The 23,313-nt window shown below is 41.1% G+C and overlaps 1 protein-coding gene across 1 annotated transcript in view; it reads right to left on the reverse strand.

The window, feature by feature from the left end:
* ZNHIT6 (zinc finger HIT-type containing 6) overlaps window positions 1-23,313 on the reverse strand; it is a 67,324-nt gene that overhangs the window by 19,926 nt on the left and 24,085 nt on the right. The window contains exon 6 of the mRNA XM_089684420.1: window positions 6,819-6,887. Coding sequence (XP_089540546.1) covers window positions 6,819-6,887 — 69 coding nt within the window. The remainder of the gene's footprint in view (window positions 1-6,818; window positions 6,888-23,313) is intronic.

The raw sequence follows: 23,313 nt of genomic DNA on the forward strand, positions 1-23,313 counted from the left end.
CCTACATGGAAAGAAGCTTTGTCCATCTAATCATCATTTGCTCTGATATTGCCAGTTAATCAGCACGTTTACCATCACTGTGTAGTACACACACCAGAGTGGACTGCAGCTCTCCTTTTTACGAATATAGGTTGGCCTTTTGTCGCAATCACCATAGCTCTATAGTAGAGGCTGCCCCAAAGTAGCGTGTAGCTCCCCCCACGAGGGATTATACTGTGGGAGATTAGTGAATAGTTTCACAGTCTGGTTATCCATCCCTAATAGTGGCCACAGGTGACATATAGTTACTTTTTATATGGGGACAAACAACTTTGTCTGGGGTATGATGATGGATGTGCTTTTGCATCATATTACATTTTGTAACTGTTAACATTTTTAATATAATATATTTTCTCTATATACAGTCTGGTATATCGCATCAGTCCTTTTTAGGTAACCACTTTTCATAGTGGACTCTCTTGTTCACAATTTCTTTTCGAATGTGGTTTTTTGGTTACATGGGACTGCACTAATCTAGTGTGGGAGGATACCAGTAATTTAATTGCTCCTAATTGTCTTTTTAATTTTGTTATGTAATGCTTTACAGGCTCCTAATAATAATAAATAAAAATACATGCACATTTTTTAACCTGCAAAAATATGTGTAATTATTATTATTTATTTTTATTTATTATTTTTTTTACAAAAAGGTGAACTTATCCTTTAACTGATTTACAAGGACTGATTTACTAAAACTGGAGAGTGAAAAATCTGGTGCAGCTGTGCATGGTAGCCAATCAGCTTCTAACTTCAGCTTGATCAATTAAGCTTTGACAAAACAACAGGAAGCTGATTGGTTTCCATGCAGAGCTGCACCAGATTTTGCATGCTCCGGTTTTAGTAAATCAACCCCATAGTGTATATAATCCCCCCAACCTAAAACAAAAGAAATTTTAAAATGAGGGATTTCTCACAGACTGTTTAGAACAATTTCATGGTAATAATACCATTTTGTTTGTTTCCATATGCTTTTTTTTTTAATTTAAATATTTATTAAATTTTTCATGTTAATACAAATACCCAAAAAGGGGAATAATTCTCATACAAATAGACATTTATAACATTTCTACCTTTCCCCTACTAAAAACTCTTTTCTTTCCCATCCCACTACCCCCCTTCCCACCCCTCATCCCCCCTCCTCCCCCTCTGCAGACTCTAGCCCATTCTAATCTCTCGAGGCTTATTCATTTTTTTTTTGCTAACATCCTAGTTCATATTTTCCTATATTTCTCTTTCAATCCTGCTCTTTCCCACTTTTCCCATCTCCTATAATAAACTCTCATCCTATCTTCCTGCATATGGTATGATCTTTCCATTCTACCTATCTGGTTCACTCTATTAATCCAGTCTTCCTCCTTCGGTACCTCAGATTTCTGCCAAAACTTGGGTATCAACCCTTTCGCCGCATTCAAGAAGTACCATATACCTGAGTCTTTATATTTATTTACAGATGTCTCCACATTGTGTAGGAGACACGTCGTTGGGTCTAACCCTATGTCAATTTCAGTTATTTCTTCAATCAATTTGACTATTATCTTCCAAAAAACCTGGATTTTCGGACATTCCCACCATATGTGAAACACCGTGCCTATCTCTCCACATCCTCTCCAACACATATTTGAATTTTCCCCATTCATCTTGTGCTCTACACTCGGTGTAATGTGCCATCGTGTCACACACTTATAATTAATCTCAACCTCTCTCATACTAACATTATCGTGCATCAATCTAAACATCTTTCTCTGTTTATCCTCCTCAAACCCAACTCCCATATCCCTTTCCCATTTTGTTATAAAAATTAACTTTGTGTTTGTGTCTAATTCTGTGAGTATTCTATACACTTTTGAAATACCGTGCTTCCCATCCCTTCGTGTTTCTAACAACCTTTCAAACATATTCCACTCCTGTTTTAATCTCAGGGGTTTCGGCAGATTTCCAATAAAACATTTCAATTGATATTTCCACTCATCTATTCTAATAAAAATATCTCCCTTCTTCTCTATTAAATCTTTAAGTGATCTCAGTTCCCCCTCCACCAAAACATCTCTCAGTTGGGTATCCTCCTTTCTAAACCATCTCCCTGATATCTTATTCTTTCCCGGGGGAAAGTACTCAGTGTTTGTGAGAGGCATTAATATAGAATTAAATTCCCATTTCATGTTTTTGTGTAAATTATCCCATACCCTTAAAACATTTAAAGTGTAGATACTTGTGCTTTCTTTAATTCCTCTAAACTGTGGTGGAACCCATATCATCTGACTCAATCTAATGCCACTAAGATCATTTTCGATTGTTACCCAGCTTTTCCCCTTATGGTTAAATGTCCAGTCATATATTCTTGCTAAAACCACTGCTTTATAGTATCTCTTGACATCTGGTAGACCCAATCCCCCTTTCTCTTTAGTCCTACTCAATGTTTCATATGCTATTCTAGGTTTTTTATTCTTCCATATGTATCTTGTTAACATTTTTTTCATTATCTTAAAAAAGGCCTCTGGAATTTTAATTGGTACCATTTGAAATCTATACAGTATTTTAGGCATAATTACCATTTTGACTAGGTTTATACGTCCTATCCAGGATGGGTTTCCTCCTTCTAGTCTTTTTAAATCTTCCCTGATCTCATTTATCAAAGAGATATAGTTTAATCTATACAAATGCTTAGATGAGGCAGTGAGTTTTATTCCTAGGTATTTTATCTCTTTTTCTCTCCATATAAAGGGGAATTCTTTTTGTAGTTTTTCTTTTTCATTCTTTGATATATTAATATTCAGGATCTCTGTTTTCGTTGAATTAATTTTTAAATTTGATAGTTCACCGTACTCCTTCAGAATCTTCATTATATTTGGGAGAGTTATTCGGGGATTCCCCACATAGAACAATAAGTCGTCCGCAAAGGCCGCTACTCTATGTTCTATGGTTTCTATCTGAATTCCCTTTACCGATCCACTGTTCCTTATTACTGACAACAGAGGTTCGAGTGACAACACATATAGTAGAGGGGACAGTGGGCATCCCTGTCTTGTACCATTAGACATTCCAATGGGTTCTGATCTCTCCCCATTTACCGTGATGATTGCAGTAGGGTCCCTATATAATTTACTTATCCACTCTCGCATTCTATCACCTATCCCCAGCACTTTTAAGTTGTCCATCATAAAGCCCCAGTCCACTCTATCAAATGCTTTCTCTGCATCAATTGACAAGAGCACCACCGGGGCTTTCCCTTCTCTACTTTTCTGAATAAGCATCAGGGTTCTCAAGCCGTTATCTCTACCTTCTCTCCCTGGTACAAAGCCCACCTGGTCTCCATGGATCCATTCAGGCATTAGATCCCTCAACCTGTTTGCTAACACCTTTGCATACAGTTTAGTATCTGTGTTCAATAATGAGATAGGTCTATAGCTGGAGCACTGAGATGGATCTTTTCCCTCCTTGTGAATAAGTACTACATGGGCCTGTAGGGATTCTCTCCTCACTTCCATCCCACCTCCCAGAGCATTCATATATTTCTCCAACTTGGGTAACAGTACTTCACTAAATTTCTTATAGTACTTAACTGTATAGCCATCCGGGCCTGGGCTTTCCCCCCCCCCCTGTGCTTCTTAATGCTGTTTTAATTTCTTCCTGGGAAATTTCTGCGTCTAAGGAGTTCAACTGTGCTTCACTTAGTTTTGGTAATCCCGCATTTTTTAAGTATATCATCTTTTTTTCATTACTTCCCTCTTGAGCTTCTTTTAGAGGACCTTGGGGACTAATATTATATAACTTTTTGTAATACTCCGTAAACACTTTAATAATCTCTTTAGTTGAGTGGACCAACTCCCCCTTTGAACTTTTTATCTTTTCTATATAGTTCCTATTTTTCTTTTTATTCAAAGCTCTCATTAGATATCTTCCTGGTCTGTCTCCCCATCTATATCTCTCGTTCAAAACCCTGTTGTATACTCTTCTCTTCTCCTCATCCATCAACCTCTCTAGCTCATCTTTTTTGTCCAATAACTTCTGTCTCGTGTCTTTTGTTATTTTCTTCTTATGGATCTGCTCCAAGTCCAATATTTCTTTTAAAAGCCCACTGACCCTCTCTCTTCTTTCCTTTTTCTTCCTTGCTCCTGCCGCAATCAAGATTCCTCTTATGAATACCTTGTGGCTTTCCCAGACTGTAGCTATCGATACTTCCTCTGTTTCGTTCTCCTTAAAGTATACCTTAATCTCTCTCGATTTTCTGAGCTAAATCCTCATCCAGAAGAAGAGCCTCATTTAACCTCCACCCTAATCCTCCAGTCCACCTTCTTCCCCATCCCATTTTCATTAAGACCGGGGCGTGATCCGAGAACGTCCTTGTCTCTATGTCAATTTTAACCAGATGATCTATAAGTTGATGGTCTATTAAGATGTAATCTAATCTCAAGTATATCTCATGTGCATTAGAGAAGAAGGTACAGTTGTGACCAAAATTATTCAACCCCCAATGCTGTAAAGGGGTTTAGGGACTATAGTGTACATTTGGAATTGTATTCAGAATCAAATCCTACAAGGACGTTGTAACTACCCAAATGCAACTAAAATGACATCAATTGTTTATGTAATACAGTAGTAAATGGTTCTTATGTGGTTTCTTCATTGCCACAATTATTCAACCCCTTAAAGACTACCACTCTGAAGAACAGAGGTTCATACAGGTGCTTTCCATCAGGTATTGAAAACACCTGTGGATGTCACCGAGCAGCAATCAAGCATAATAAGCACCAATTAGGCAGCTTTAAAATGACTGTGATACTCAGCTCCTTCTAGACATTTACTGGTGTGGTTACAAACATGGTGAAGGCAAGAGAATGGTCCAGGAAGACAAGAGAAGAGGTGATTTCTCTTCACAGGAAGGGCAATGGCTATAAGAAGATTGCAAAGATGTTAAACATACCAAGAGACACCTTAGGAAGCATCATTCGCAAATTCAAGGCAAAGGGCACTGTTGAAACGCTACCTGGTCGTGGCAGAAAGAAGATGCTGACTTCGACTGCTGTGCGCTACCTGAAGCGTAGAGTGGAGAGAAGTCCCCGTGTGACTGCTGAGGAACTGAGAAAAGATTTGTCAGATGTGGGTACAGAAGTTTCAGCCCAGACAATAAGACGCACACTGCGTAATGAAGGCCTCCGTGCCAGAACTCCCAGGCGTACCCCCTTGCTGTCTCCAAAGAATAAGAAGAGTCGACTGCAGTATGCCAAAAGCCATGTGGACAAACCACAAAAGTTGTGGGATAGTGTTCTGTGGACTGATGAAACAAAATTAGAACTGTTTGGGCCCATGGATCAACGCTATGTTTGGAGGAGGAAGAACAAGGCCTATGATGAAAAGAACACCTTGCCTACTGTGAAGCATGGTGGAGGGTCAATCATGCTTTGGGGCTGTTTTGCTTCTGCAGGTACAGGGAAGCTTCAGCGTGTGCAAGGTACCATGAATTCTCTTCAGTACCAGGAGATATTGGATGGAAACGTGATGCAGTCCGTCACACACCTGAGGCTTGGGAGACGTTGGACCTTTCAACAGGACAATGATCCCAAGCATACCTCCAAGTCCACTAGAGCATGGTTGCAGAGGAAAGGCTGGAACATTTTGGAGTGGCCATCGCAGTCACCAGACTTAAATCCGATTGAGAACCTCTGGTGGGACTTAAAGAAAGCAGTTGCAGTGCGCAAGCCTAAGAATGTGACTGAACTGGAGGCCTTTGCCCATGAAGAATGGGCGAAGATACCCGTAGATCGCTGCAAGACACTTGTGTCAAGCTATGCTTCACGTTTAAAAGCTGTTATAACTGTAAAAGGATGCTGTACTAAGTACTAAGATTGAATGTCACTTGGGGGTTGAATAAAACTGATAATGCTGTGAGCACAGAAAAGACATTTGTGGTTATTTCATTATAACTGTTATGTTATATTTGTCTGACCTACAAGTGCCTCTTTAATGTAAATGTAAGCAAGATGACTGAATGATCAAAAGCAATGTCAAACTGGCCAAAACACTCAATTTCAGTGGGGGTTGAATAATTTTGGTCACAACTGTATAGTCTCTGTCTTTCATATGCATTATTCTCCAGATGTCCACTAGTTGATATTCATGCATCACTTTTTTCAAAGCTCTCAGAGACCTACTCCCCTCTCTTTGCACGGAAGAGGTATTATCCTTTTGTGGGTCCATACAGAAATTTAGGTCTCCTGCTACTATCAAGCGCCCTTTTTTAAATTACATTAATTTTTTCAACAGACCCTTCATATACATCTCCGGATTTTTATTAGGGCAGTATATATTGGCTAAAGTACACTCAATCCCCTGAAGTCTACCTTTTAAGAATAAAAACCTCCCCTCCGGGTCGGTTCTTCTATCCTCCAGCTCAAATCTCATATTCTTTGCCAAACCTATTGCAACCCCTTTTGCTCTTTTAATTGGAGAATCTGCATAATACCATGTTGGGTAGTGTTTGGATTTCAATTTCACGTTTGCCTCTATCTCAAAGTGCGTCTCCTGTAAAAATACCACTGACGTAGCCCTGTGATGTAACTCATTAAACAACCTAAATCTCTTCCCTGGACAACTCAGCCCGTTCACATTATAGGTTATAAACTGTATTTCTTCCATCTTTCCCAATTAACTCCATCTCTCTTCCAAATTGCCTCTTCCCGTTTCCATATGCTTATCATTTTCAATGAGGTGTTCAAAATGGACTTTGTAATGTTCTAAAACCAAATCAGTATCTTGAAAAGCAGATTATGTAGATGTCATACCTCTTCTCTGTGTACTCTGCTTTACATTGAGGAAACACAAGCTTCAAGTGCCAAAAGAATTTTTGCTCTCTAAAACAAAGAGAAAATAGTAAAATAAAGATGAATCTGCCATAACAACTTTTATCCATATATATTATATATACACTGCTCAAACAAATTAATGGAACACTTTGAAAATACATCAGATCTCAATGGGGAAAAATATCTTGATGGATATCTATACTTATATGGACTGGGTAATGTGTTACGAACGCAAGGATGCCCCATCATTTGATGGAAATAAAAATTATCAGCCTACAGAGGATTGAATTCAAAGATACCCCAAAATCAAAGTGAAAAAATGATGCAGCAGGCTAGTTCATTTTGCTAAAATTTCATTGCAGCAACTCAAATGGTCCTCAGTAGTTAGTATGGCCCCCACGTGCTTGTATGCATGCCTGACAACATTGGGGTATGCTCCTAATGAGACGACGGATGGTGTCCTGGGGGATTTCCTCACAGATCTGGACCAGAGCATCACTGAGCTCCTGGACAGTCTGAGGTGCAACCTGGTGGATTTGGATGGACGGAAACATGATATCTTAGAGGTGTTCTATTGAATTTAGATCAGGCAAGCGTGGAGGCCATTCAGTGGTATCAATTCCTTCATCCTCCAGGAACTGCCTACATACTCTCGCCACATGAGGCCCGGGCATTGTCTTGAAGCAGAAGGAACCCAGGACCCACTGCACCAGCATAGGGTCTGACAATGGGTCCAAGGACTTCATCCCGATACCTAATGGCAGTGAAGGTGCCATTGTCTAGCCTGTAGAGGTCTGTGTGTCCCTCCATGGACATGCCTCCCCAGACCATCACTGACCCATCACAAAACGGTCATGCTGAACGATGTTAGAGGCAGCATAACATTCTCCATGGCTTCTCCAGACCCTTTCATGTCTGTCACAAGTGCTCAGGGTGAACCTGCTCTCGTATGAGAAAAGCACAGGGCACCAGTGGCAGACCTGCCAATTCTGGTATTCAATGGCAAATGCCAATCATGCTCTATGTTGCCGGGCAGTGAGCACAGGGCCCACTAAAGGACGTTGGGCCCTCAGGCCACCCTCATGAAGTCTGATTCTGATTGGTCACAGACATTCACACCAGAGGCCTGCTGGAGGTCATTTTGTAGGGCTCTGGCAGTGCTCATCCTGCTCCTCCTTGCACAAAGGAGCAGATATCGGTCCTGCTGATGGGTTAAGGACCCTTTTTTACGGCCCTGTCCAGATCTCAGAGTAACTGCCTGTCTCCTGGAATCTCCTCCATGCTCTTGAGACTGTGCTGGGAGACACAGCAAACCTTCTGACAATGGCATGTATTGATGTGCAATCCTGGAGGAGTTGGACTGCCTGTGCAACCTCTGAAGGGTCCTGGAACTGACCAGATCAATATTCCAGGAGCTTAAATGACTTGATGCTATACGCTGATTAAAAACCACTCCTTTCATTTTTTGCAGCAGATATATACTGTGTGTGTGTGTATGTGTGTGTGTGTATATATATATATATATATATATATATATATATATATATATATATATAGATATCACATTCCTGACCTGAAGAACATTTAAACCTGCTAATTTCGAAATATTTGGTTGCTAAGCTGGCTTGTTGTGAAGCCGTCATATCACTACATTTGAGAATTACATAAAACACAAAGCGTGTATTTATTGGATAGAGACTGTATTTTCATCCAAGAAACAACTCTTGGTAATGTTTCATAAAACACGCCTCGAATCCTGGCTCCGTCCTTGTGAAATTCTCCCACGTCACTAACGTGATTTGTCTCTCCATATACTCAAACGGCTTTTTATATTTTCTCAGACTGGTATTACCCAGGCTCAGGATAAAGAAACACCCACAGTTTTATGTCCTGAATGTATGTCTGGAAAATGCTGACATTTCTGAAGTGATGTCAGTTTAGGCCCAACCTGTCTGAAGCCCATTACAAGCTGTCGCCTTGAAAATGGCTGGACCTCTACATGATATGTCATGAAGCTGGTCTGCCAACATAATGGATCTAATTTATTAAAGCCTTACAGGGAAGAATTTTTCACCATAATAGCCAATCAGATTCTCCCTTCCTTTTTTCCAGGGCAGAATGATGAATGAAAAACCACGGTGTGGGTGGTATTAAGACATTGATTCTTTCATTAATATTTCCTATTATGCATATATGAAAATTTTAGAAAACGGTCAACACCCAAATGCATAAACAAGACAGGACACAAAAAATAGAAAAACGAGGAATAAGTTTCAAGGGAGGAAAAACATGGATTGGGGTGTATTCATACTTCTGCTGGATTACAGAAGCTTGAATAAAGACATTCAGTGCTTTTAGATTTAGGATGGGGCAGATGCCACCTTTGGGTTTATAAATGTGAACAGGTGGGAGTAAAACCCCTAAAACAGTTTTGCAACAGGAACTGGGGCAATGATACTGTGACAGACCACACTGGGACAGGTTCTTTCACAGATCCCTTTATTAAAAAGGCCCAAGATGGCTTGACTGAGATCTGGTAATCTGTGAGATAATGTAAATTAAACAGTGCGTGTTTAGTATCACTTTAAGTGAGTCTGTGCTCCAGGGAAAGTTAAAAGGTAGAAAGCTGAGCAATGTATGGTATTGTATGCTTATGTCTATAAAATAAATATCTTAGGATCACTGATCATTTGACCACAGCAAGGAAGGCCCTTCTACTCGATGGTAAGGAAGGTGACCACAGGAATATTCCATGTGTGAGCTTCTATGAAAACAGCATCAGGTGGGAACTCTACAATAAGTATGTAACTTTCCAAGGGAGGATTGTTTTTTTTAAATCATTAACAGTGGAACTACATTTTAAATGTGAAGCCAACTACTATCCAGTAAAATATTCCATCAACAATGAAAAAAACAAATCAGAGAAAATAACATTCAGTACTGGCCAATAAAAAATGTGCAAGTTATTATCAATGTAGTTCCCACTTGAAAAGACAATAAGGGGCAGGAAACACGGTCACCCCACTCGGGAGATGCTGTGCAGAACACATAAAAGGGAACATATGAAGCGAAGAGAACAAACATGAGTCAATAAGGCTGCATTCACACTTCAGTGTTTTGTAGCTTGAAGCACAAAGCTCCAAAAAAGCTCAAACTTAAAAAATCAATTGTTCTCCATGGCGCCTGTTCACACCTGGCACCATAGAGAACAATACATTTTTTTTAAGTTTGAGCATTTTTGGCACTTCAAGCTACAAAACGCTCAAATGTGAATGCAGCCTAATAAGGGAAAAAACAATCAGCAAGTTTATTTGGAGGTCAGGTAAGTCAATCCTGCAACTGTACATATAAATTACATGTATGTATGGTATACAGTAAATGGTCAGACCAATCTTTTCGCCTGCAGGCAGTTTTAAGGCTCAAGTCCACTTCTGTTTTTGAATTACAAAAGTAATTTGTTTAGCAGCACTAAAAAAATAAAAATAAAGCTTTTGGCGAACAGTGCTATGGTGCAACTTCGGAGGTTGCCTGCATGTAAATATTGCATGTATATGTAGAATACAGTGACTGGTCAGTCCAATTTATTAGTCAGGAGAGCTTTAAAGCCTAACTTTTAAAGCTCTAAAAATAAAAAATAAAGCTTTGGCTGCAATACTCGCCTCCTTTCAGGTGCGGTCACTCAACAGACTCGCTGGCCTGAGAACCAGTGCCCCAGTACCAGTCCTATATTGGGATGAACCAAGCCCAAGCCATTAGACATACAGGTCTGGACAGAATGCCATTCACACACCATTAATGACCACAGCACTGTCCCAAAGTGAGGACTAATACCTCATATCTCTTCTTAACTTATTTTTTTTTACTCCCTGCAAGGCACTACTACAGACAGTCAGGCTCTACTGCTCTGTACAATGCTGCCAGTCTAACATTGTCAACAGGCTTACAGGATGGGACAAAACAAGGGCAACCTCATCAGTGCACTGGCGCTTGCTGTCCAGTCAGCAGGTCTGAAAGGCCACATCTGAAGCCAACTGCATGGCTGTGTCTGGCTTCAAAACTCTCACTGATCCAGAGCAGGTACACATCCAGATTAGAGGGCAGTAAGATCTCTGCATACTTGCTTCAGGTAAGTGGCTTATAAAGTAATGACAGCCATGGAAACAGCATTTATCAACATAGCGTTGTCATACTTGTGGTGAATTTTGTCCAGCACAGATGCAGAAAGTGGTGCTCTGTTGCACTGTGAGCAAAGGAGGTTGGCTGCTCGTCAACGGCGCTATTCAGACATCACTTTGTATGCTCTCAATGAAAGTAGAACATTCTCTGATTGGATGGGATGGGGAGGGAGTGACATCACACTCCCCACTTCATCCAATCAGAGAAATAATTTGCACTCATTGAGAAAATTCAAGACAACCTCTGAGGGCCGGTTCACACTATAGAAACGCAGTCCAGTTAATTTTTTCCCCTCTCTTTTTCTTCGATGTAAATAGGGACATGTGTTCCAGTACTGTTCTGTGCAGAAAATATGCAGCCTGTTCTACCCCTTTTTTTGCATCCAGAACACACTGGAACTACAAGCACTGGTGTGAACTAGGACATTGACAACCATATAACCTACTTTTTGTGCATTTTGGATGCAGAAAAAAAAAAAACCAACTGAAATGCATGTAGTGTGAACTGGCCCTGAATGCTGCCTGTGACAAGTGGACAACCATCTGTGTTCACAAAGCAGCAGGACAGCCACTGGGCACAGGACTTGTAAGCTAGTGGGGATCACTGGAGTTGCAGTGTCTAGGTGGATCCCACAGGTATGGTATATTCATAGTTACATTGGTCCAAGCTGGACTAAAATTATAATTATGCTGTAAAACAGACTATTCAGATTCTTGCATAAGCCCAATTGTAACTAGTTCTCTCTAATTACCTAAGACACGGTAGGCTTCAAGGAACATGCAGGCTTTTGAACCGCTCATCCATTCCTAAATCTAAATGTTTCAGCAGACAGTTTGAAATAATGTGGAAATATGTCATAAACCCTGAAGGAAAGGAAGCCAGAAAACCTCCAAAATGGTCAATAAAACCATGCCCGACCACTGCCGACTTTATAGAGCGCAGCACTGCAAACTTCTAGGTTACGCTGTGTAATAACACCGCAGCTTCTTAGTGTCCACATTCCGCTCAGGCCCAACACCAAACAAACCAAGCCAATCCGCTAATGGGGGGGGAAGCTGGGACAGCCAGCACAAGCAAGCTTTGTCAGTAAATATTAAGGCGAAGGCAGTCATAACTGCAAGGGCTGTTTGAATCAAAATACATCTTTTAACACTCGATCCAATGTTTTGATTCCAAGTCCGTTTCCCTGAACAAACACGGCTTGTACAAGAGGTCTGTGTGAGCCGCCCGCTTGCGGGGTGCAGAACACGGGGGAGAGTGTGAGCTGCCGTTGGCCTTTTTCAGATTCCTTTGGAAAGTTGTAATGTTTGTTAAGCAATAACTTGGAGCCTCAAAAAGCAGAAAATCTCTCACTGATTTCCATTCGGTTTCCGCCCCTGGAATGAAGGAAAACACTGAAAAAAATAACCTCAATGCTCTTTTTTGAAGCTGCAAAGTTCACATTTGCTAAAATTACATACAGAAAATGAATTCAACAACGCAGGAACGCAATTGCTTATATACTGTCAGAGAAGTCTTCAAAAGTTAAATATCCCGTTTACAATCTGAAAAAACGGAACTGAGGCCCTGATTTGCAACTGCTAAAGCTGACCGGCAGCCGCTGTTATGCTTGCAGAGACAAATATTAGTGCAAAATGGCTTTGATTGAAACCACCCTTTCTGCCTGTTCAGCTGGTAGTGGAGAGTGATCTGAAAATTAACCAACTCAGCCCTAAAACATTTAAAATTGAACAGTGCTGTGGTAGTTGAAAATACCTGTGTTAGTCTATAAATCCATCCATGTGTTGCTATGAACCATCTTGGATTCCAGGCCCAGGCATTTCAAGGGGTCTCTTCATCAGCCGGTAAGGATACCAAACCCTGCTTCCTCCTGATGTTACTCTGCACCTCTATCCAATGTAAAAGGCCACAAATTCAGTGTGCTTCAGAGGCTCAGGTCTGGCATTCAAAAGATGGACAATGGGACAGAATAAGTCCCAGGAAGACAAGCAGGCTTAATCCCAATTTTAGCCAGAAATTAAAGGTCCCATGTGGTCCTAGGATTCACAGGAATAAAGGAATTGAATGACTAACACAGACTTTAAACAACTGCACACATTTTTTGTTGCTGTCGCAAGGGGGCTGCCCGTCACCACTCCTGGGGCTGCAAGGGGGTTGCCCGCCACCACTCCTGGGGCCGCAGGGGGGCTGACTGTCACCACTCCTGGGGCCGCAGGGGGGCTGACCGTCACCACTCCTGGGGGCCGTCCATCACCACTCCTGTGGCCGCAGGGGGCTGCCCGTCACCACTCCTGGGGCTGCAAGGGGGCTTCCCGTCACTACTCCTGGGGCCGCAGGGAGGTTGCCCGTCACCACTCCTGGGGCCGCCCGTCACCACTCCTGGGGCCGCCCGTCACCACTCCTGGGGCCGCCCGTCACCACTCCACTCCTGGGGCCGCCCGTCACCACTCCACTCCTGGGGCCGCCCGTCACCACTCCACTCCACTCCTGGGGCCAAAAGGGGGTTTCCTGTCGCCACTGCTGGGGCCAAAAGGGGGTTGCCATTCACCACTCCGTTGGCCGCCCATCACCATTCCGGTGGCTGCAAGGGGGTTGCCCGTCACTACTCCAGTGGCCGCAAGGGGTTGCCCTTCACCAATTTTGTTAACAGCAGTGTCTATAGGCCTAGACCACCATCATTCTTCTTGATGAGCATGAGGAACATTTTCTCTCTTTTTTGTATTTCTGAAATGTCTTAAAATACCTTGTTCTTTAAGAGCATAACACGTTACAATCTAATCATACAACCTTTGTACAATCAAATTTAAATTTACAATTAGGTAAAGCAAGGACCTACCCAAGTTGCCCAACCAATTTGTATACAATCGACAGGCCTTTGAACTACATACAGTTATTGGCAGATTTAAAGGAGTTTTTACATTCAAATTGTGATGAGTGTTGTGAATTTTAGTTAAAATACTGCTCACACAGAATAGAGACGGGGCGTGTTTGACCAGTTCTGTAATAAAATCAATTTTTAAAATGTTGCTGACATTCCTATTGGTCTCTTCTGCCATAAATGCATCCTCCCGCCTGTTAGCTGTCATGTACACTAAGCTACACATGCACAGTGAACATTTACGGCTCCGATACATGCCGTGTAAATGTGCAGAAGACACGGGACCCCAAAGGAAGACCAGGCAAAGATGAAAGCGCAGATCGATTCCACTGCAGAATTGGAGAGCACAGTTTGACAGGTAAGTCTGCCAAAAAATACTAATATGCCATGCATACTAGCACATTACGGCATAACCCACCTGTGGATTCCCAAAAATAGAAAAAGATTTACAGCGGACCTAAAAAACTGCAAACTCATATTTAAAGACCATGCACAACTGCGTAACGGGAAACTGGATGAATAACTATGAAAATGGAGATGTTAGCACACTGTCTGACTATACATGTATTTATGTGACTTGAATTGGCCTGTGACGGAGGCCAAGAGGTCCAAATCCTGATTTTATGAACAGTACCACATTCTGGTAAAAAAAATACAAAAGCAAAATTAAATCTTCTACCTAAAACTCTTTTTTGTATGACCAGAGTCAGTGCTACAATAAAGCCTAGTCCACACCATGAGAATATCGGATGAAAAATACTGCTTTCAGAGCAATTGTCCGATCTGATCGTTAGAACACTGCTCTCAAGGTCCGATCCCGACAGTTCATGAAAGTATACAAGCAGGATTATTTATCTTGTACAAGAACAAAACAAACGATTTTCAGTTAATCAGTATAATATTCATCAGTAAAAAACGCGTGACCAAGACTGCGCATGCTTGGAAAGAATTACACCATCGCAGGAAGTTGTACTCTGTCATACGAGAATTTTCATAATTCTAGTAACCTTTATTAAAAAAAAAAAAAAAAGACGATCATTTGTCTGATATTCTGTGTACCAGGCTTAGGGACTTTGTCCACTCAGGATCCTCAGACATGAAAGGAACTCAAAGATGAAACTTTCACTGCAGCAAACCGAAGGACATTGCTGGTGATGGCATAACCCCTGCAAGAGGATACCTGTAAATCATACTGAAGTTAGGTATATAATTCTGGGAAAGGGAGTGAGCTAATTACAGGAACAAGGAGAGAAGCATTCTGAGAAATGATATTTAGAGATGGGATACTACTGTGATAACAGATCGAGGAGCGCACTCACCAATCATCGTGCTTCCATAGTGCTTTACTGTAAATGGCACATAAAAAACTTGCCAAAAAGAACTAAAGATATGAGGCATGTAACACTATAGGGTGCCTTATAATAGAAAAATTATGTTGCCATTTTTGCAAGGAAGCGAAAACATATTTTATATAACTGCAAATGGTTGCAAACTAAAATGTAAAAGTAAAGTTACCATTAAAGCTGAACTCCAAGGAAATATAAAATACACAAATGAATGCAGCCTTGTATTAATTAAAAAAAAAAAAATGCAAAAACATGTAATTTTGTATTAACACAAGTAGTATAAAGACCTGAAATTTGACAACATATCATCCTCTTGCAGTCTAGTGTACACTCTGTACAGCAGGGCTCAGTGAAAGGGAGAGAGAAGCTGCACCAGGAGCTGCAGTGCAAAGAGCATACTGATAAGAGGGAGAAAGCAGAGTTGCCTCTCTTTTCACTGACCAGTCAAAGGCTGGGGAAGGGACAAAATCTGTGTTACTTAATGGAGAAGTATGGCCAAAGCTATTTTGGCTATACTTCTCAAATGGGTCAGAGGAGTGTCCAGTTGACAGGTAGCTCAGAGGCGATGTGTTGCCTCCTAATCTCAGAGTGGTGGTGGCAAGGGGACCCATAAGTGAAAGTGAAGCTGCAGCAGAGAAAGATACAGCCTCCTACCCTTCAAGACAATGCCTGTGCTATTGGGCAAAGCTTTGTGAATCTCAGGACTGGATGGACAGAAATATAAATCCTTTGGTTGGTAAGCAACTCCAATGTCTGTATTTAATTTGTGTATTTAGCGGTTTGGTTACTGTTCAGCCTTAAAGTGATTCTAAAGGTTAATTTTTTTGTAAAATAACAAACATCTCGATCTTTACCTGCTGTGTGCAGAGTCCCCCAGCAGGCTATCCTGGCTCCTCCTGTCAGGTGCCCCCACAGCAAGCAGCCTGCTATGGGGGCACCCGCTGCTCCATGTGTCCATTCACACACGGAGCCACGGCTTGGCTCCACCCCCCTCTCCTCACTGGCTGGTTGGCTGTGATTGACAGCAGCGGGAGCCAATGGCTCCCGCTTGCTGTCCCAACCTATGAGGAAGCAGAGACCCGGAACAGCCGAGGCTGTTGATCGCAATGAGGCTCAGGTAAGTATTGAAGGGGCTGGGGGAGCTGCTGCACACAGAAGGTTTTTTACCTTCATGCATAGAATGCATGAAGGTAAAAAAACCTTGAGCCTTTAGAACCAATTTAAAACAAATAAAATAGCCTGAATTATATAATATATATGGTTATATGTTATTTATTGTTTGATGAGTATCTCTAACTATTTTTATTGATAGAGTGGTGAGGGGTTAGGACATCTGTCAGGCTTTTCCAATGAGGACACTTATTTTGAAAACTACCCCGATATCTCACTTCCTGTCGTGTCTCCAGAACAGAAAGTGAACAAACAGAAAAACAACAAGCCAGAGAAAGGTTCTAACCAATCTTGGTTGTATGAAAATTTTGGCTATGAATACACTTAAAAAAAATAAATAAAATGGCAGATATTTTCACTTAAAAATATGGTTAATGATTAACTACCATGTTGGTTTGAAGAGCTGTCGCTTACCAAGCAAATGTGCTGCTTCTCACCTCTGCTGACTAAAATGTACGTGTCTGGCCGGACTCCGCTACTCCATCTAGGGACAGCGCTGGTTTTCAGAGTAAACAGTCCCTTCTACATAAACATACCAATTTTCCCCTGTCTCTGAATCTTAATGCATTGGCCACATCCACTTATACAAACACAAGTCTGTGGTTGGAGGCTAGAAGAACCGTAAATGAGCAGCGATGCCCTGTTTGATGTGGTTAGTGGAAACCAATTCTTGGTTGAAGACTAAGCCCTGGGCAGTGCGCTGCCTTAAAAAAGAATGTTTAATGGTAACAGTTTATTAGCACGGCTCGTGACCACAAAAATGCTGCGACAACAAAAACAGTGAAGTGGACTTTTCATGGTATATTGAAAATTAAACTTGGTATCGGGAAGCAATAAAGCTGCTCAAAGTTGATGGAACTATATCAAACATTTGTGCAAAAAGACTAAAGCTACATAAACAGTGATGCTCCTCACTGTGACGGGCGTGGCGTCAGACCCCAGCCCCTCTCACCAACTTGTGACCGAAGGACTAGCCAATCTAAAACCGTGCTGCCACTTGCGTAACAATGTTACGCTCCGCTGCACCCTGCACAAAGATTTTCCAGCTCACTGGACCACAATCTATGTGCCCGCAGCCTGAGAGTGATTGTTACTGGGTCAGGTTAATTACACAATTAACCCTTCACACTGCCACCACCACCTTTTTACAGAGAAGGAGGAAACTCACAAATCTCAGCAGTAACACTATGATGTTTGAATAAGTGTCTGTATACCACTGTCACCGCAGGCAGATGTATACAGAGGTTTTAAAACACACAGTAGCACTCTTCGGAGACAGGGATTTTTAGTTTGCATTAAAGAGCTTTAGAAACAGTTCAACACTTTTCAGAAAATAGGATTTATTACTAAAAAGGTCAAAATGGTGCAATAAAAATATTTACAGAAAAAGATGTAGCATATATATATATATATATATATATATATATATATATATATATATATATATATATATAGAGAGAGAGAGATACAGAGAGCAATAACACAACAGGGAGATAACAGAGAGAAGTTTAGGGAGGTAGAATACTTGCCAAAGTCCTTGGTTTAAGCCGATTCAAGTGTCCTGAACAAAAGGGTACCCTTTCTCCCAAAGCTGGTTCCTGATGTTAAAAGGGAGAATCTCTTCATCTTACCTCTCCAAGCCTGACAGCCTGTTTTCTAGTGACCCAGCAAGGGGTGTCTACTGAAGCCAAGGGCCAATCGCCTCATTTGGGGGTTTATGCGGAGACCCAGACTAGGACCAAATCCCTCACAAGTTTATACCATGGTCAATAACCTTCGATAGGTACATGTAGCATCCTATCCACTGGTAGGATAATATGCAGAATCATCTGCTGAATGTCCAGACACCAGATATGACATATCTGACTGTGCCGGTTAAAGAGATATCGATTTCTGCTCTCGGGTAGACGTGATCTAGAGTTGTATGGTATCAGGTGACTTGTATTAAAATGTCCTACCTGAATATATGCTGTTTTATTGTACTTTGTTCCTGCCGGGATTTATGGATTTGTATGAAAAAGGGATTTCAGTGGAATGTACGTTTTACTGCTACTCCGGAATGCTTTCATGTCCAGTGACTGTCTGGTTTAAAGCTTTACGACCAGGCCAAGGTAAGAGCCTGACAGACACTCTGAAACCAGCAATTGGGTTTATAACCATGAAGCGTATCCAGCTGTGTCCTGTGCACTCCTGAACTTAGCACATACACAGACCACATTCCTTTCAAAGAAAAGGATGGGGGGGGGGAGGGGGAGAATAATATTTGCAGAGTATGATCCAAATTATGATTGTCATTGTCCGTATCTGTGCGCACAATTATCACACTCACCTAATCCCAATGAAGACAAACAAGAGGGAAGGCAGAGCTTCACAACAGATGTGGGACAAACTAAGGGGGTTATTTACTAAAACTGCATGGTGCAAATCTGGTGCTGCTCTGTACAGAAACCAAGCCACTTCCAGGTTTTATTGTCAAACCTTAATTGAACAAGCTGAAGTTTCACACTGACTAGCTACCATGCATAGCTGCACCAGATTCTGACTGCTCCGGTTTTAGTAAATCTCCCTCATAAGTGTTTTACCTGCAAAGCACACAGAACCTTTCCATCAGATTTTTCAAAAATGGTAATCTTGCAAGTGATCCAAATGCAGATTGTCTTCATTGTATGTGGAATTGCCCCATTGTCTCTGTCTTCTGGCCGGAAGTGAATGCTTTCCTTTCCACTGCTTTGGGCTTGTCCAATATTCTACACCCTGAGAATTGCCTAATTGGCATTTTTGAAGATTTACCACTTTCTATGTATAATAAGCGGCTACTGCGTATGTTTTATTTTTAAGTTAAAAAAAAGTCATCCTTATGTCTTGGAAAGGTGCTCCTGTCGCTCGAGGCTTGGAAGACTATAGTTAATAGTAACCTCTATTTGTATAGGCTAACCCAATGTTTCTCAACTTTATTTCTATCAAGGCACCATTTAAAATTCTGTACAATTTTTAAGCACCCATTACAAAATGGAAACAACTAAATTAATAGTTTTACAGAACGCAGCAAATGTTAGAGGTGATTTATTCTTCCAAAGCAAATACACCTTTACACACTGGTACTGACTAGTATTCCAATGTTTTTCTCTCTCACCCAGGTAATGTCACCCTAGTGTTGACAGAGATAGGCAAGCAAGGATGCTGTGCAGGTGCTCGATGTCCTTATTAACTGATGATATCATTGGTTGTTATGTTACCGGCAGCTAGAAAATTGTAATGGTTAACAATGAACATCTGTGGCTTTGTGATACTAAAAGAACAGGCTTGATCCACCTGCTGGCTTGTACACAATTTTTCAGCAATTTTTAGGTATTTTGCCAGGGCTTCCCTGAAGAAACCTGAAGGCAATCTGGTTGAAAAAGGCTAGGCTAACCTATGAACTCTGAAAATGACCTTGTCTCTCTGAGAAAATATGAGGCCGTTGGATAGACAGTCCTCATATGGCTACCTCTGCAGATCCAAGATCCTTATTATTTACTGTTCTTAACTGTATAACCCTTTGGTTCCTGATCGCACAGATTTTGTTATACTGGATAATTTGCATATTGCATACTTAACTGTATGTAGGCTATTTTGAGTTGGGTTCACCCCTTTTGGGGTATTTTCTTTTATATGTAAACTTTTTTCCTGTTAACTCCCCGTTCATCATTCCTCAGGATACCCTTCTCCTTCTTCCTAACCTACTTCCCCCTTTTTAATTATATTTTCCTCATCTCCTCTTTCTTGGTTTCTTCCAGTTCGGAATATATATTTGATCTCTTAAACTTATCCCATTTTCCCCACCTTTCTCTAAATCTCTCCATTTTGTCTTCTTCCATTATATATATATATATATATATATATATATATATATATATATATTCTACCTTACTTATCCAGTCTTTTATTTTCAGTACCTCTTGTTCCTGCCAAAATGTGGGTATCAGTCCCTTTGCTGCATTTATAAGATGAAATATTGCTGAATTCTTATATTTTTCTATTGTCTCGGTTTTATGGAATAGGCATACCCCTGGATCTTTCGAGATCTTAACCCCAGTTTTCTCCTGAATTTGGTGAATTATCCCTCCCCTCCCCAATATTCCTGGATTTTAGGACACTCCCACCATATATGCGCCATTGTGCCCTTAATCCCACATCCCCTCCAACACATAGGTGAGTTATCTCCATATTGCTTATGTGCCACACTTGGTGTAATGTACCACCTAGCTAAACATTTATAGCTCATTTCCACCATCTTCATATCTACAGCCCCATGTGCTAATCTAAAGATTTTTTTTTTTTTTTTTTTGTTGCTCATCAAATGAGATTCCAAGTTCTCTTTCCCATTTCTCCATATACAGGGGGGAATTGACTTCTATCATTACAGTAAGGATTTTATAAATTCGAGAAGTACCATGCTTCCTTTTCCTGCATGTGCTAAGTAATTGTTCAAATGGGTTCAGATCCGCTATTGTCCTTAACCTCTTGCCGTCCGCCTGCTGTTTATAAACGGGAGGACGGTGGCACTCCAGGGGCGGGTTGCCATTCATAAACGGCACCCGCCATTTTTAGCTGTGCGCGCTCCCTGGGAGTGCGCAGCACCGTGATCCAGTTCCCGCTGTGTCCAGAGGACACAGTGAAACACCGATCGTCGGACGGGACCTCTGTACGAGGTCCGATCATGTGAACGCTGATTGGCCAATCAGTGATCACATGCAAAGTAGTAAGCAAGATGTCACTTGTGACATCATTGCTTACTACGTGTGAAATCTGTGAATGATCACAGAGGTCACATGGTACAAGGCTATTCACAACAGCCTTGTACCATGTGACAAGCTGTGACCAATCACAGCTCACTCAGCAGTTCTCAATGGCTGCAAGAATGCAGACAGAGAGAAAGAGAAATGATTGCTTTTACATCCTATATGGGTGTAAAAGCAATCACTGTAAAAAAAAAAAATCATCATCCCCCACAAGTAGTACAGTGTCACCATGGTGACACTGTACTGCTAGGGTGACAGTATGTAAAAAAAATAAAAAAAAAAAACACAAATAATATAAAAAAATAAAATAAAAATGTAAAAAAAAATGTTTAAAAATTATAATTTTTGGTTATAAACTAATTTGTTTTTTGTTTTTTTTTTAATAAAAAGATAACGGAATACATTTTGGCCAAGATTTATGATGAAAGATTTATTTGCAAAATTTTATAAGAAAAACACCTTTTTTCAAACTTTTTGGACATTTTCATTTACATAGCAAAAGGGGTGAATAAATACCAGCAAAATAAAGCTTTATCTGTCTCAAAAAAATGGTAAAACATTCATATGGGTACAGTGTTGCATGACCGCGCAATTGTCATTCAATTACACCATCGCAGGAAGTTGTACTCTGTCATACGAGAATTTTCATAATTCTAGTAACCTTTATTAAAAAAAAAAAAAAAAAAAGAAAAGACGATCGTTTGTCTGATATTCTGTGTACCAGGCTTAGGGACTTTGTACACTCAGGATCCTCATAGACATGAAAGGAACTCAAAGATGAAACTTTCACTGCAGCAAACCGAAGGACATTGCTGGTGATGGCATAACCCCTGCAAGAGGCTACCTGTAAATCATACTGAAGTTAGGTATATAATTCTGGGAAAGGGAGTGAGCTAATTACAGGAACAAGGAGAGAAGCATTCTGAGAAATGATATTTAGAGATGGGATACTACTGTGATAACAGATCGAGGAGCGCACTCACCAATCATCGTGCTTCCATAGTGCTTTACTGTAAATAGCACATAAAAAACTTGCCAAAAAGAACTAAAGATATGAGGCATGTAACACTATAGGGTGCCTTATAATAGAAAAATTATGTTGCCATTTTTGCAAGGAAGCGAAAACATATTTTATATAACTGCCAATGGTTGCAAACTAAAATGTAAAAGTAAAGTTACCATTAAAGCTGAACTCCAAGGAAATATAAAAGACACAAATGAATGCAGCCTTGTATTAATTAAAAAAAATGCAAAAACATGTAATTTTGTATTAACACAAGTAGTATAAAGACCTGAAATTTGACAACATATCATCCTCTTGCAGTCTAGTGTACACTCTGTACAGCAGGGCTCAGTGAAAGGGAGGGAGAAGCTGCACCAGGAGCTGCAGTGCAAAGAGCATACTGATAAGAGGGAGAAAGCAGAGTTGCCACTCTTTTCACTGACCAGTCAAAGGCTGGGGAAGGGACAAAATCTGTGTTACTTAATGGAGAAGTATGGCCAAAGCTATTTTGGCTATATTTCTCATATGGGTCAGAGGAGTGTCCAGTTGACAGGTAGCTCAGAGGCGATGTGTTGCCTCCTAATCTCAGAGTGGTGGTGGCAAGGGGACCCATAAGTGAAAGTGAAGCTGCAGCAGAGAAAGATACAGCCTCCTATCCTTCAAGACAGTGCCTGTGCTATTGGGCAGAGCTTTGTGAATCTCAGGACTGGATGGACAGAAATATAAATCCTTTGGTTGCTAAGCAACTCCAATGTCTGTATTTAATTTGTGTATTTAGCTGTTTGGTTACTGTTCAGCCTTACAGTGATTCTAAAGGTTAATTTTTTTGTAAAATAACAAACATCTCGATCTTTACCTGCTGTGTGCAGAGTCCCCCCACAGTCTCTCCTGTCTCCTCCTGTCGGGTGCCCCCACAGCAAGCAGCTTGCTATGGGGGCACCCGCTGCTCCGTGTGTCCATTCACACACGGAGCCACGGCTTGGCTCCACCCCCCTCTCCTCACTGGCTGGTTGGCTGTGATTGACAGCAGCGGGAGCCAATGACTCCCACTTGCTGTCTCAGCCTATGAGGAAGCAGAGACCTGGAACAGCCGAGGCTGTCATTCACATCACTGGATAGC

The sequence above is a fragment of the Staurois parvus genome, unplaced genomic scaffold (genome assembly GCF_062004578.1).
Source record: "Staurois parvus isolate SC_StPar_1 unplaced genomic scaffold, SC_StPar_1.0 ptg000347l, whole genome shotgun sequence".
In the NCBI taxonomy this organism is placed as follows: Eukaryota; Metazoa; Chordata; class Amphibia; order Anura; family Ranidae; genus Staurois; species Staurois parvus.